The following is a 14,702-nucleotide window of genomic DNA, read 5'->3' as shown; positions in this document are numbered from 1 at the left end:
CTGCTCCACGGCATGTGGGATCTTCCCGGCCCGGGGCACGAACCCGTGTCCCCTGCATCGGCAGGCGGACTCTCAACCACTGCGCCACCAGGGAAGCCCCTCAATGACTCATTTTAAAGCAAATCCTAGATGTCGTATTATTACAGCCTATATATTCCTAAAAGATATTCTTAAAAAGATATAATCACAATACCATTATCCAATGATTCCTATTAAACAAACACGTTACAGCTTCATCCATGTGAAAGGCACTGTCTGGTTTTTTTTTTTTTTTTTTTGCAGTACGCGGGCCTCTCACTGTTGTGGCCTCTCCCGTTGCGGAGCACAGGCTCCAGACGCACAGGCTCAGCGGCCATGGCTCACGGGCCCAGCCGCTCTGCGGCATGTGGGATCTTCCCGGACCGGGGCACAAACCCGTGTCCCCTGCATTGGCAGGCGGACTCTCAACCACTGCGCCACCAGGGAAGCCCCACTGTCTGGTTTTTACTTTTGAGGATGGAAATAATCTGCCATGAAGAAACAGTGGTACAGTGTTCACCGTGTTTGAAGTCACAAGACCCGAGGAGGTGTGATGTGCATGGGCAGTTTAAGCTACACTAAATCTATTTGTCGGTCTTGGCTTCAAGAACTGCATATTTTGGACCTAAATGATCTGGTTTAATTTTTGCCCCTTAACCTCTGGAAAGTAAGGCGTGGGAAGGGGATTTAGTGTCTCTGTTATGCCGAGGCGTGTTTGAACTTGTTTCTTTTTCCAAAATGTACAAGTTGCTAGGAGAACCATGGATTTATATGAACAAGTCCTGCAAGAGACTTAACAACAACAAAAAAAGGCAAAACTGGCTGAGTTAGGGAAATTCGTTGGTTTCGGGTCACGTTCCTGCTGTCGGCAGTCCCGGCTGGTTTGCTCCGGGCGTGCTAGAGGTCAGCGGCCTCCGCCGAGGACTTGCTGCCTGGGTCTCGCGCAGCTCCCAGGGCTCTCAGGCGACCGGGCGTTTCCTCCTTTTCCGGCCTCGGAAAGTTTTGTTTTGGTTCTTAATTCCCTATCAAGGAAAGGCACCCTGTTGACCATTTCTCAGCGTCTCCTCATGTTGGCTAGAGGCCAAGTTTCCCCCATTCCAGCTTGCACCGACTTTGGGAACCTTCGAGATACTCGAAAGCTCAGGAAGCGAGTCTTGGCGAGGAGGAATAGAGGGGGCAGCCTGGCTGTGGGTTCCACTGTTCCTGGCCGGCCCCTCTCTTCGCTCCGTCCCTCAGCCAGTACCCATCGCACCGCGAAGGGTGCGAACAGTCTCCCGGGTGACTGCTCCGGTGCGGCGTTCTCCACCGTTCCCAAGAAAATACTCTTTCTCAGACGAGCCCGCGCTGGAGAGGGAAGGACCGGACTAAGACCCGGCAATGGGGCCCGAGGCGCATGCGCAACCCAGCCTAGGCGTTTGAGTGTTCGCTCCGCAGCGGCGGCCGCTAGGTGGCGCATGCGTCCTGGAGGGTGCGGGCCGGCCTCTGGGAAGAAGGCGGCGGCGGCGGCGGCGGCGGCGGCGGCGGCGGCGGCGGCGGCGGCGGCGGCGGCGGCGGCGGCGGCGGCGGCGGTAGCCGCGGCGGCGAAAGGCGGGGGCGCCGTGGGGGCCGGGCCAGTGTTTACGGAGCGGCGGGAGGGCGCGGACGCGGAACCCAGCGCGGCGGCGGCAGGATGGTCATGGCGCATTTCGTTGAGAATTTTTGGGTAAGAGAAGGTTGTTGGACATTGTGTGGGTTTCGGAGTCGGAGGGTTTCTGCGCCTGACCTCGGCCTGCGTGCGCTTCGGGCGGCGGCGGCGGCGGCGGCGGCGGCGGCGGCGGCTCCGCGGGCAGGGCCGGCGTCCTCCGACCGCCGCCTGCTGCGTCCCGCCTGGATGAAACCCGTCGGGCGATTCGCTGGCTTGCCGCCCTTGCGGGGGGCGGGGGCTGTCAGCGCGGCCCCTCAGCCCGCGGTGGGGACGCCGAGGGGCCGCCCGCCGCCCGCGCTGGGACAAAGCGCCGGATGGGGCGGGAGACGGCACCCGGCCCCGCCGGAGACTCCGGGCGCCGGGCGCGCTCCGCGGCTCGGACGCGGACGACGGGCCCGCGGCGCGGCCGCCCCCAGCTGCGCGCTGCCGGCGAGTGCGGGTTGGAGCCGGGCGGAGGGGCTCCCCTCATTCCCACCCCGCAGGCCCCCATCTTAGCCCTTTGGCCCCCCACCATTTCCCCACGAATTCCCGGGCGGGCTTGGGCTGGATCAGCACTTCCTCTCGGCCTCGCAGCTCGGCTCGTTGGTCTGCGCCCAGGACTTTGCCTCTGGGCCTGTTCACAAAGCGTTTAAAAGTTGAATTTAATGGAACTGGATTCCTTGGGCTTAAATGCGCCGATACGTCTCCCTGTTCTCCGTGCTCCTTCCCCTTCCTCATTCTTTCCACACCCTCCTTTTAACTCAGTATTAGCGTTAGGTGGTTCTCTGAGAATGAGTTCCCAGTCTCCCTGTGGAGTGTTTTTCTGCGGTTATTGTTTGCTGTAATGGGAAGCACAGTTCAGCCATGTACATGAAAGTAGTATGTGTACTCAGGTATCTCAGGAATCCCATTTTATGGCTTGACAGTTGCGAGTGCCACAATTCCATTTTAGTTAAGACGTAGAAATATTTAAAGTGGTACTCTTAAAGTGAATAAGGTATGTCTTAAGTTCTTAATTTCTGAGTGTTTCAAGCATGGTCCTGCTTAGTATTGAAATCAGTTCATAGTCATTTGTTTTGAATGTTCCTTGTTTTCCACAATCGACATAAATACTAGACGTTAGGGTGTTTTTTTTTCCTTTTTTAGCAGATTTATTGAGGTACAATTCACCTGCCGTATAATACACCCATTTAAGTTAACAATTCAAGGATTTTTCGTCTGTTCATAGAATTGTGCAAATGTCACCACGCTTTTAGAACAATTTCATCATCTCAGGAAGAATACCAGTGTTCATAAGCAATCACTCTACATTTCCTTTTTGCCTCAGTCCTAGGCAACTAATCTGTAGATTTCTGCCTATGTAGATTTGTCTGTTCTGGACATAATCATATAAATGGGTTCATACATGTGGTCCTTTGTGACTGGCTTCTTTTACTTAGCATGTTTCCAAGGTTCATCCAGGGTGTAGCATGCAGTACTTAATTCCATTTTATGGCCAAATAGTGTTCCATTGCATGTGTGGGTGTGTGGGTGTGTCTCTGTATCTTATCTATCTCACATTGTATTTATCCATACATCAGTGGTAGACATTTGGTTGGTTGTGCTTTTTGGCTATCATGAATAATGCTGCTATGAACATTTCTGTACAAGTTTTTATGTGGATATATGTCTTAATTTCTTCTGGGAATGGGATTGCTGGGTCATATGGTAACTCTGTTGAATGTTTTGAGGAAGGGCCAAACATTTTCCAAAGTGGTTGCACCATTTTACAATCCCGTTAGCAATGTCTGAGGTTTCCAGTTTTTCCACGTGCTGGACAACACTTGTTATCTCTTTTATTGTAGCGTTGGGTGTGAAGTAATATCTCATTGTGGTTTTGATTTACAATACATGATTTTGTAAGTATTTTCTCCCATTCTGTGGGTTGTCTTTTTCACTCTTTTGATGGTATTATTTGAAGCACAGAAGTTTTAAATTTTGATGAAGTCCAATTTGTCTAATTTTTCTGTTGTCACGTATGCTTTTGTTGTCATATCTAAGAAGTCTTTCCTAACCCAGGATCACAAAGGTTTACTTCTATGTTATTTCTATGGATTTTATATATAGTTTTAGTTCTTACATTTAGGCTTATGATCCATTTGAAGTTAATTTTTGTGTACGGTGCTGGAAGAGGTACAGCTTCGTTTTTTGCCTGTGGGTCTAGTTGTCCCAGCACTATTTGTTGAAAAGGCTCTTCTTTTTCCATTGGATAGTTTTGGCACTCCTTTCAAAAATCAGTTGACGATAGATGTATGAGTTTATTTCTGGATTTTCATTGGTATCCCATCATCTATCCTTATGCTAATACCACACTGTTTCGATTACTGTAGCTTTGTAGTAAGTTTGGAATGGGGAAGTGCAAGTGCTCCAACTTTGTTCTTCTTTTTCAAGATTATTTTGGCTCTCCTGGGTCCCTTGATTTTCCATATGAATTTTATATTTAGCCTATTGATTTTAGACTTCAGGTTTTACAATGGCAATTTGTAAAACTTCTATAAGGATTACTTAAAATTTGGTGTTGTTAGAATGTTTTGTATTTTTTTTTAAATTAATTTATGGGTGCGTTGGGTCTTAGTTGCCGCAGGCGGGCTTTCTCTAGTTGCGGTGAGTGGGAGCTACTCTTTGTTGCAGTGCGCAGGCTCTAGACTTCAGTAGTTGTGGCACATGGGCTCCGTAGTTGTGGGTCGCAGGCTCTAGAGCACAGGCTCAGTAGTTGTGGTACATGGGCTTAGTTGTTCCGTGGCATGTGAGATCTTCCAGGACCAGGGCTTGAACCCGTGTCGCCTGCATTGGCAGGTGGATTCTTAACCACTGCACCACCAGGGAAGTCCTGTTTTGTATTTTTGGATGCATGAATGTGTTTTTGAAATTTGCTAACTTAATTCAAAATTGCACGTTAACATTTTAAGGTTATCTTTTGTTTTGTGTTCATTGAGTTTTGAACATAGCCTTTTTTGATGTTTTGGCTATTTTATGAATAATGCTTTATGAACATTTTTTGCAGGTTTTTGTGTGACCCTTGTTTTCCCTCTTAGTAGAGGCATGGAAATAAATTTGGTTATCTGAAATCTAGAGAGAATCCCAAGTCTAGTTTGTGTTTTAGTGTTTGCCTTCACTTCCAATATTGAGTACAAATAGTTAAAATATACTGCATTTTATTTTACTTCCTGGTTGGGGATGAAGGCTCTAAATTGGATCTTAAAAAGCTCCAAAGGAGGACTAAATGAATTAGGAAACCCTGGGAACTAAATAACTTCTCAGAATTTGTTAGCTGTCTATTTAAGACAACTTAAAAATTTACCTATTTCTGAATCATTTATAAAAAATTTTTTAAAGAATTTGTAATATTAATTTCACTTTTCTCCCCTAATATTTAAAGTGGCACTGTCAAAACAAAATAAAACTTGTCAAAGTGAGGTAATGGGAACCTTTAAAGTTTTAGGTTTCTAACCAAACAAGCTGTTAATTGTTTTTTTCCCTACATATAAAAAGACAGATCTTTTTGTTGTGGCATTTTATTAGAGGAAAATTTGAATCATTCAAACTCTCTTCAAGTTATTTTGAAAGCAGCACATCCTGCCTGTTTCTTTATAGCTTTCTTAAAGTAAAACTATATGCTACATTACAAATTCCTTTACCCAATACTATACTTTGAAGAAAAAAAAATATCCCGAACTTCCTACACAGCAGGTGTTTTGTTGCTGATAAGTCAGTTTTTGCCACAAAGTATAGTGTCACAAAGATAATCAAGTTTAAAATGTTTTTCTTTCTATTAAAATTGGACAGCAAAAATAATGTTGATAACAGAAATCCACAGTTACCTTTAATATATAAGAACAGTTAGTCCTTCAAAAGATTATTTAACTTCAAAAAGGTATTGACAAATATTGCACTGAAGAAGTTTCTCCATCTGCTGCTTCTTTCTCAAAGAGTCAAGTACTAGTTTATAATACTCTTGATTATATATGTCAGCCTTACAGTATAGTGATTAAAATGGCTTTATATATTTTTATATAAGTCCAAATTATTTAATTCGAGAGTTAAAAAGTTTTTTTTAAGGAATGGATTTCATAGCGATAATTACTTAAGGGGAGAAAACAAGTGAGCACAGCATACCTGATTTAAATACCTTATAAACCTCATTTTACATAGTAATCCCAGTCTATATAAGATATAAAGTATTCCCCCAAAGACACCAGGTATTCTTTAGCATACATCACATTGTAATGAAGTGACATTTTTAGTTAGGTGACTTTTTCCAAAGATCTCCATTCAGCACATCAAGAATGAATGAATAATTATCTTCAGTATTTTTGTTCTGAAGTTTTTCCTTATTTCTTTTTAAAAAAATTTTTTTTTCTGATTAACCAGTACAGAAGTCTCATACCATTTATCTATTGATTTCACTGGTATTGTCATGCTTTACTTTTAAATAAATTCAGAGCACTAGGTTATACAGTTCTCTCTTGGTATCCTTGGGAGATTGGTTCCAGGACCAATACCAAAATCTACATGATGCCCAAGTCCCTTATATAAGAGGCATAATACCGTATATCCAAAATTTGATCTGTCATTACATGGATAAACTGGGAGGATTAAGATGTTTTTAAAAATCTGGAGTTGCTATTAATAGGACTTTGGAATGCAAAACGTTATTATATTTTTGCTTGGTTATTTAGTCGAAATTTAGTATCCTACATGAGAGACTAACAGCCCCCCCCACACACATATTCTTTGGGGTTATTTATCCATATGAAAATTTTAAAATATACATCTTTAAAAAATTAGTTGAGGCAACCATAGAAACCCAGAATATAGACTTTTTATTACTTGAAATTTCCAAATATTGTAGTTTGGGGTACCTGCTTAGGATCTGATCCCATCAGATGATATACTAAAATTTTTAAAGTGTGTAGGTTTGTATATTTACATATATACAGTAATTAACAAATTTGCAAAATTTACGTGGTTTAGTATTTAAAAGGTATAAAAGGGAATGTAGTATAAAATCTCCCTTTTATCCACCCATCAAGATCTCTCAAAAGGTAATCACTGTTACCAATTTCTTATGTAGCTTTCCAGAAATAACCTCTGTATATACAAGCAAATAACATACATGTTAAAATGTGTTATTGTATAACTGTAAGCCAGTTAGCCATGCCCAAACTATTTTCAACTGCAACAAGCTATGAAAATTCAAACTACAGATTCATCTAACTTGGTTCAAATAGACTTGACAGGTAGATATTATAAAACTATAGTATTTAATTTACTTCTTTATTTTAAAATTTTATTTTTGACTGCATTGGGTCTTTGTTGCTGTACTCAGGCTTTCTCTAGTTGTGGTGAGCGGGGGCTACTCTTCGTTGCGGTGTGCAGGCTTCTCATCGCGGTGGCTTCTCTTGTTGCGGAGCATGGGCTCCAGGCACGCGGGCTTCAGTAGTTGTGGCTCGTGGGCTCAGTAGTTGTGGCTCGCAGGCTCTAGAGCGCAGGCTCAGTAGTTGTGGCACACAGGCTTAGTTGCTCCGCGGCATATGGGATCTTCCCAGACCAGGGCTTGAACCTGTGTCCTCTGCATTGACAGGTGGATTCTTAACCACTGCGCCACCAGGGAAGCCGAAAATTATAGTATTTTAGATGGAACTAAATGTTATTGTCAGGCTGTTAGGTTTTTTTGGGGGGGGGCGGTGGAAGGGTGCTTTTGTTTGTTTTTGCCTTAATCATTGAAATTGAGAAATTGATGCTGATTTAGTGTGCATAAGTTTAATTTAGGGGAAGGATTTTAGAGGACTGATACGGAGTGATAAAAATTTGCTGTCTGGGTTCTTTTCCAGCCCTACAGACGAAATCCTAAAGGTTCTAATCCTTTCAGAGCTACTTAAATTATTTTGGCAAACGCATGGGAGAAGAGTATGCTTTGTGTCATCCTGCACTTTTGATTACCATAAGCCCTTTCGAAATACATATATATGTATATATTTTTTTGCGGTACGCGGGCCTCTCACTGTTGTGGTCTCTCCCGTTGCGGAGCACAGGCTCCGGACGCGCAGGCTCAGCGGCCATGGCTCACGGGCCTAGCATGTGGGATCTTCCCGGACCAGGGCATGAACCCGTGTCCCCTGCACCGGCAGGCGGACTCTCAACCACTGCGCTACCAGGGAGGCCTCCGGAAATACATATTTTATACACACATACACACACATATTTTGGAAGGAGTTTTTTGAGTCACGGGATATGTCCTGAGATTATCCACATCTTGATTTTATAATTCTCAAACAATTAACAGAAGCACCCTAAGAAGTCTGTATACAAATATAATGGCATGGAGACATACAGAAAAAGGAATAAAGGCTTGGCTTTCAATTTATCTAGTGTGGAAAAATGAAAAGATATTTGAATTGGAAGAATTTTAGTAGGAATCTGGTCCAGAGAGATAAGCAAAAATTGGTCAGATGTGAGGGAAAACAAAAGCAAAACAGTAATGGAGACCTGTAATTACAGTTGACCCTTGAACAATGTGAGGGTTAGGGGTGCTGACCCCTGTGCAGTTGAAGATCAGAGTATAACTTATAGTTATTATAGTTGGCCCTTCCTATCCGTGGTTCCCCCATAACTGCGATTCCACATCTGCGGATTCAAGTAGTACTGTAGTATTTACTGTTGGGAAAAATCCACGTGTAAGTGGACCTGCGCAGTTCAAACCTATGTTGCTCAAGGGTCAGCTGTCTGTCTATTGGTAAAGAGGCTAGAGAATGTTGCTGGAATGGCCAGAGGCAGAGAGGATTAAATTGGGAAGTGATTAGTGAACTGTGTGATGAAGTTGAGGTACACAATTCCCTCATTTCCATCATGCACATGCTCCTTAGTGGAATTGCAGGAGTAAAATTATGGAAGATATGACAAGCATGTTTGTTTGACTTTAGGGATAAGATAGGAAGGTATGATGTAAGTAAAGCAAATTGGTGGTGCTGGGGCCTTAAATAAGAAGTGTTAGTTTTTAGTTGGTTGAAATAACAGCCAGTGAAGATGTTTTCCTTTTTTATTTATAACTTATTATGTGCTCGTTAAAACACATAAGAAAATAAAAATTACCTAAAGCCTTTTACTCTGTCCTCTAAGATTTTCTTTGGAAGTGTAAAATTCAAAACAGGTTCTACTATATAGTTCTGTATCTTGGTAATTTCAAATGATATTAACATCAAAACATTTTTCTCATGTGATTAAGTATTCTCTGAAAATATTTTCAGTATAGGTTTCATGGAATGGATAAGATGTAATTTTTTTTTATAGCATTCCCCTTTTGGACATTTAGGTTACTTGCAGTTTTTGTTTTTTTCCATTTATGAATTATGAGGACTGGAGATTTAAGTGTTAAGGTGAACAGAATGTCAGATTAAGAAGGTAGCCTTGTGTGTCTTTCCAAGCATAGATTGAAAAGTTTTTGAGAAAGCTGAAATTGTTGTTTTATTTTATTTTTCATTTTGAAAGTAATGAAAACTACATTTATTTACAGAATATTACAGAAAATTTGCAAGATAAAAGGATAAAAAATTAGCTCAAAACTATTTGCTTCTGCTATTTTTGTTGTGTCTATATGGTATCTTTTTAGATGGCTTGAAGGGTTTAACTAATTGGAAGAGCTGAGTTGTAATTTAAAAGATTAGGGAGGAGTATTTGAGGGGTGAGAAAATGATTTTTTTTAAGTAATAAGATTTGTTTCCTTCACTCAGTCGACAGATGTGTTTGAGTCACCTTTGTTCCGACTGCTGAGCAATGTTCATTCTAGGTTTTAATCACTGTTTTCTGCTTTAGCAATATCTTGCCAAGAGTTCTGAAGAATAGTTTTAGTGATCTTGTGTGAAAATTTTAATACATAAATAGAACATTGATTAGAAGAGATTATAACTTGTGGTTGAATGTCCTGTTTGCCCGTAGAAAAACTGTGTGCATGTATTTTATTCTTTTCTTCCTAGCAGTTTTCAAGGCAGAAATAGACCTGGAGGGCTGTCATTGCATATTTGTTGAATTCCTATCAAAAATGTCTAGAAGATTCTTCACTAGAGGGGCCATTCTTCAAAGCAAAAAAATATCTCCAGAATTAGTTAAATGTTTCATCATGTTTTTTCAGAGAAGGCAGGATAAAGTGAGATTACATCAAACACACATTAATGGTATATTTTACAGTGACTTGTCCAAGGTTACCTAATAAATGTCAGTAAGAGCTAGAGTAAAAGGAAAATGTAGAGAGGTAGGAAATGATGATATTTATTTATTTATTTTTGAGGCAGTTTAGAGTTGAGAGGAAGCTTAGGCATGTTACTGCTATTCACATGATAGTACCTCCTGACCCTTCTTTTCTCCTTCCAAAAAAAATTTTTTTTGATTAAAAAGGAAATGAGGTAAAATCAACGTTTTAATGAATAGCCTGATTATACAGTGTACACACTTAATCTTTTGCCTGTTTTTCTAGTTCTCGGACTTATCAAAAGTGAAGAATATCCATGTTTTTAATTTTAGTGTTGGTTTTACTGTTGCTCTTAAAGGGTCTTTGAAGGAGAAGTTTCAAAGCCTTAATTAAAATCTATGGGATTTATAGTTTTGTGCTTTTACACTATTACTTTCCGTGGCTCTCTAAAACCCAGATATGTTAACAGTTCCATTTTCTTTAAAATAGGAATTTCATAGCATTGTTAATAGAGGAGTGCATTTTTTTCTTCAAGTGGAAATATTTTGATTGTATTTTATGTCTATTAACATTTTTTTAAAGTATAAAGTTATAAGATCAACCAGAAAAAAATGTTTTGAGTTATCAAAATAGATTTGATGACTTAAACTTTTTAACTTGAAATTTCAAGGATATCTCACTTGTCGACTCTATATTAGACCAGAAAAAAATCTGTACATTATTAGTGACTTGGTGACCTTACTTATAACTTAGTTATCTTTTCAGCTAAATTTCACTTTAATTGATAATTTAGATGCAAAACAATATGCATAACATGATCTCATTTTCATATTAAGCAGTAAAATATTTCTATATGTATGCAAAAAGGAATCTGGACTGATATACATCAAACTGTTAATTGCAGTCATCTTACTTCAATTAGAGTATTTAGGGGACACAAAGGTACTAAATTTGTGTTCTCTTAAAGGACCTGTATGATTCTGGATTTCCATCTTTAAAGGATGATAAAACTTTTTTTTTCCACTTCATATTAGGAATTATTAAAAAGATTTTTACACCTGTTTATATTGGATTATAACAAGATTTTATTTAGCTCAAGTCACATTCGGGAAGCTTTGTATGGAAATGCTACCTCTTTGCAAAGTGCATTGAGATTGGCAGAGAAAAGATCCTGTCTTGGTGTAAACCTTCATTGTAATTGTCCTCCTTGGGTCAACAGTGGTGTTAGTAGCTGTTTTTGTCAGTTAATACTGAAAATTTCCCTGCTAGAATTTATTGATTAAAAAGGATAAAATATTATTTATTTAACTTTTTTGACAACTTTATTGAAATATATTTTGTGAACCATACAGTTCATCATTTAAAGTGTATAGTTTAGTGGTTTTGGTAATGTTCACAGATACGTGGAAACCATCATCACAGTCAGTCTTAAATTACCTCAAAAATTTTCATTACCTCAAAAAGAAATCCCGTACCTTTTATCACCCCATGTCTCACCTTCACCCCACCTCAAGCAATACACTAATCTATTTTCTGTTTCTATAGATTTCTCTATTCTGGACTTGAATATGAGGGGAATCATATAGTATATGGTCTTTTGTGACTGGCTTCTTTCTCTTAGCATAATGTTTTCAAGGTTCATCAATATTATAGCATGTATCAATATTTCATTTTTTGTTTTCTTTTTTATAAATTTATTTTATTTTTGGCTGCGTTGGGTCTTCATTGCTGCGCGCGGGCTTTCTCTAGTTGCGGTGAGCAGGGGCTACTCTTTGTTGTGGTGCGCTGGCTTCTCATTGCGGTGGTTTCTCGTTGCGGAGCACGGGCTCTAGGCGCGCGGGCTTCAGTAGTTGTGGCACGCGGGCTCTAGAGCGCAGGCTCAGTAGTTGTGGCACACGGGCTTAGTTGCTCCGCGGCATGTGAGATCTTCTTGGACCAGGCTCGAACCCGAATGTTTCATTTCTTTTATGGCTGAGTAAATTCCAGTGCATGGGTATATCACATTGCTTATCCATTTGTTAGTTGATGGACATTTGGGTTGTTTTCACCTTTATTATGAATAATGCTGCTATAAACATTAGTGTACTGATTTTTTTGTGGACATACGTAATTTACATGTTGATCAATGAATAAGCTAGCTGAAAATAAGCTCATCACTGATGAGTAAATACCTACTCTTAAAAATCTAGCTATTCAGGTTTGGATTTCTTTTTGGTGTTCTAAAATTGATTGCAGTGATGGTGGCACAAGTCTGTAAATATGCTAACATGTTTTGCCTTGTACACTTTAAATGGCCAAATTGTATGGTGTGTGAATTATATCTCAATAAAATTGTTATTAAAAAGAATACGGCTTCCCTGGTGGCGCAGTGGTTTGAGAGTCCGCCTGCCGATGCAGGGGACACGGGTTCGTGCCCTGGTCCGGGAAGATCCCACATGCCGCGGAGTGGCTAGACCCGTGAGCCATGGCTGCTGAGCCTGCGTGTCGGGAGCCTGTGCTCCTCAACGGGAGAGGCCACAACAGTGCGAGGCCCGCGTACTGCCAAAAAAAAAAAAGAATAAAAATTTGATCAGTAGAAGAAAAAATATTGGCCGTTGATAATCAAGATTTTATATCAACAGTTGTGGTGTACTTGGGAGAAAATAGCATTTTACAACTGCTTGTCAGTATAGCTTTTAGCTCTGTTACTCCTGTATTAAAGACTTGACCTGTTTATTACTTTTTTTATTATAAAGTTAACCTATGCTCTGAAATGAAATTATTCCATTTTCCAGAGATAATTTGCTGTTAATAGTTTGCTGTATATGCCTTCAGATTCTGTTTGTATGCATATATGCAACCTGTTATTTTTTCAATGGAAATGAAATTTTACGTATACTGTTTCATACCATGCTTTAAAACAAAATTTATTGAAGCACATTTTACATATCATAAAATCTACCCAATTTAAGTGTACAATTCGTTGATTTTTAGTAACTTTACCGAGTGGTGCAGCAATCATTAATTTTGGAACATGATCATCCTCCCAATAATTAGATCCCTCATGTCCATTGACAGACAGTTAATGCTCTTTTCTACCCTCAGCTCTAGGTGGCCACTAATCCACTTTCTTTCTCTATAGATTTGCCTGTTCTGAACATTTCGTATAAATGGAATCATACAATATACGGTCTCTTGTGTCTGGCTTCTTTCAGTTAGTAAAGTTTTTATGAGGTTAATCCATAAAGTCATATGTGTCAGTGTTTTTTCCTGTTTATTGCTGATTTGTATTCCATTGTGTGGCTCTACCTCATTTTGTTTCTCCATTCATCAGTTTGGGACATTTAGGTTGCTCCCAACATTAGATTATTTTTGGCTTTTATGAATAATTACAACTTGCTCTTTTTCTCACTGATATTATGTATATCTGGGCAGATTTAAGAAATTAATACTTAAAAATGTACTGCAATTTTTTTTTACTGCAGTTAAAAAACACTATATGTATTTCATTGTAGGATATACTATCATTTGTTTAACCAGTAATGTTAATGGATGTTTCTGAGTTCTGTTTTTTCACAATTATAAACAGTACTGCAGTGCATATTTTTCCACATTTATCTTTGTATGTGTGTTTTTGTGGTATAGATTTCTAAAAGTGGAATTGCTGGATTAAAGGGTGTGCACATTTACAGTTTTAGTAAAATATTGAAGACCAGAAAACATCTTTAGCTATAATTCTTTTTGATAATAAAACTCTGTCATCAACTTACTTGTACATTTGTGTATTTTAGTTAGCCAAGAAAAAGCAAGTTCTGCTTGCTTGAGTTAACAGAATATGTTAAGAAAAAAAATTTTTTGTGTCGAAAATGATAAACTTGTGGTTACCAAAGGGGAAAGGTGTGTGTGTGGGGGGGATAAATTAGGAGTTTGGGATTAACATACACACACTACTCTATATAAAATAGATAATCAACAAGGACCTACTGTATAGCCCAGAGAACTCTACTCAATATTCCGAAATAATCTATACAGGAAAAGAATCTGAAAAAGAATGGGTATAGTTATATGTATAACTGAACCACTTTTCTGTACACCTGAAACTAACACAACAGTGTAAATCAACTATACCCCAATATAAAATAAAAATTAAATTAAAAAAAGAGAAAATGATAGGAACATATCCACTTCAAGGTCAAGGGTGATAAAATGGATATGTAATTCAGAAATATTTACTGTTATTTTACTTGTCTTTGAATTAGACTAAAAACATTGATGGCTATTAAAAAATTAATAGAACCTACATGGGGGTACTTTTAGTTAAAAAAAACCTGGGTAATCGCAGATGGTGACAGAAATATGAGTTACGATTGCCAGTTTCAAGAGTGGTCTTCCCCATTTCCCCAGAATTTCCATTTTTTTTTTCAGGTGAAGACACTGAAGCCACTTGTCTCCTACTGTATTTTTTGACATATGTATGTATTTTGACATATGTATGTATGTATGTATATGTGTGTATTTAATACACTGTCATCTCTTATGAAAAGCTGTAAAGTAAGTTTTTGACAAGGTGACAATAGGCCTGGGTTCTTGGTATTTGACTTTGAAGTTTTTTCTTTTTAAAGATACATGTATATTTGTGTGTGTGTGTGTGTGTGTATGTGGAGAGAGAGAGCTATTTGAAGTATTACAATTTTTGTTTAGTTTGTGCCAGAGAAAAAGTTAATGATCAATAAATGTTTGTGTTAATAGATTTATGAAATTAAGAAAACAGTGCCTAGAATCAGGCGTATTACATTTTTTAGAACTCAGTAAATGGAT

General features: G+C 39.3%; 1 protein-coding gene across 1 annotated transcript in view; it reads left to right on the top strand.

The window, feature by feature from the left end:
* Window positions 1-1,565: 1,565 nt before the first annotated feature.
* FCHO2 (FCH and mu domain containing endocytic adaptor 2) overlaps window positions 1,566-14,702 on the top strand; it is a 119,957-nt gene continuing 106,820 nt past the window's right edge. Inside the window, exon 1 of the mRNA XM_049707713.1 lies at window positions 1,566-1,720. Within this exon, the coding sequence (XP_049563670.1) occupies window positions 1,688-1,720 (33 nt within the window). The 5' untranslated portion in view covers window positions 1,566-1,687. The remainder of the gene's footprint in view (window positions 1,721-14,702) is intronic.

Source organism: Orcinus orca, chromosome 3 (genome assembly GCF_937001465.1).
Source record: "Orcinus orca chromosome 3, mOrcOrc1.1, whole genome shotgun sequence".
Lineage (NCBI taxonomy): Eukaryota > Metazoa > Chordata > Mammalia > Artiodactyla > Delphinidae > Orcinus > Orcinus orca.
Note: the sequence above shows the minus strand (reverse complement) of the source record. Positions and strands in the feature narration are given on the sequence as shown.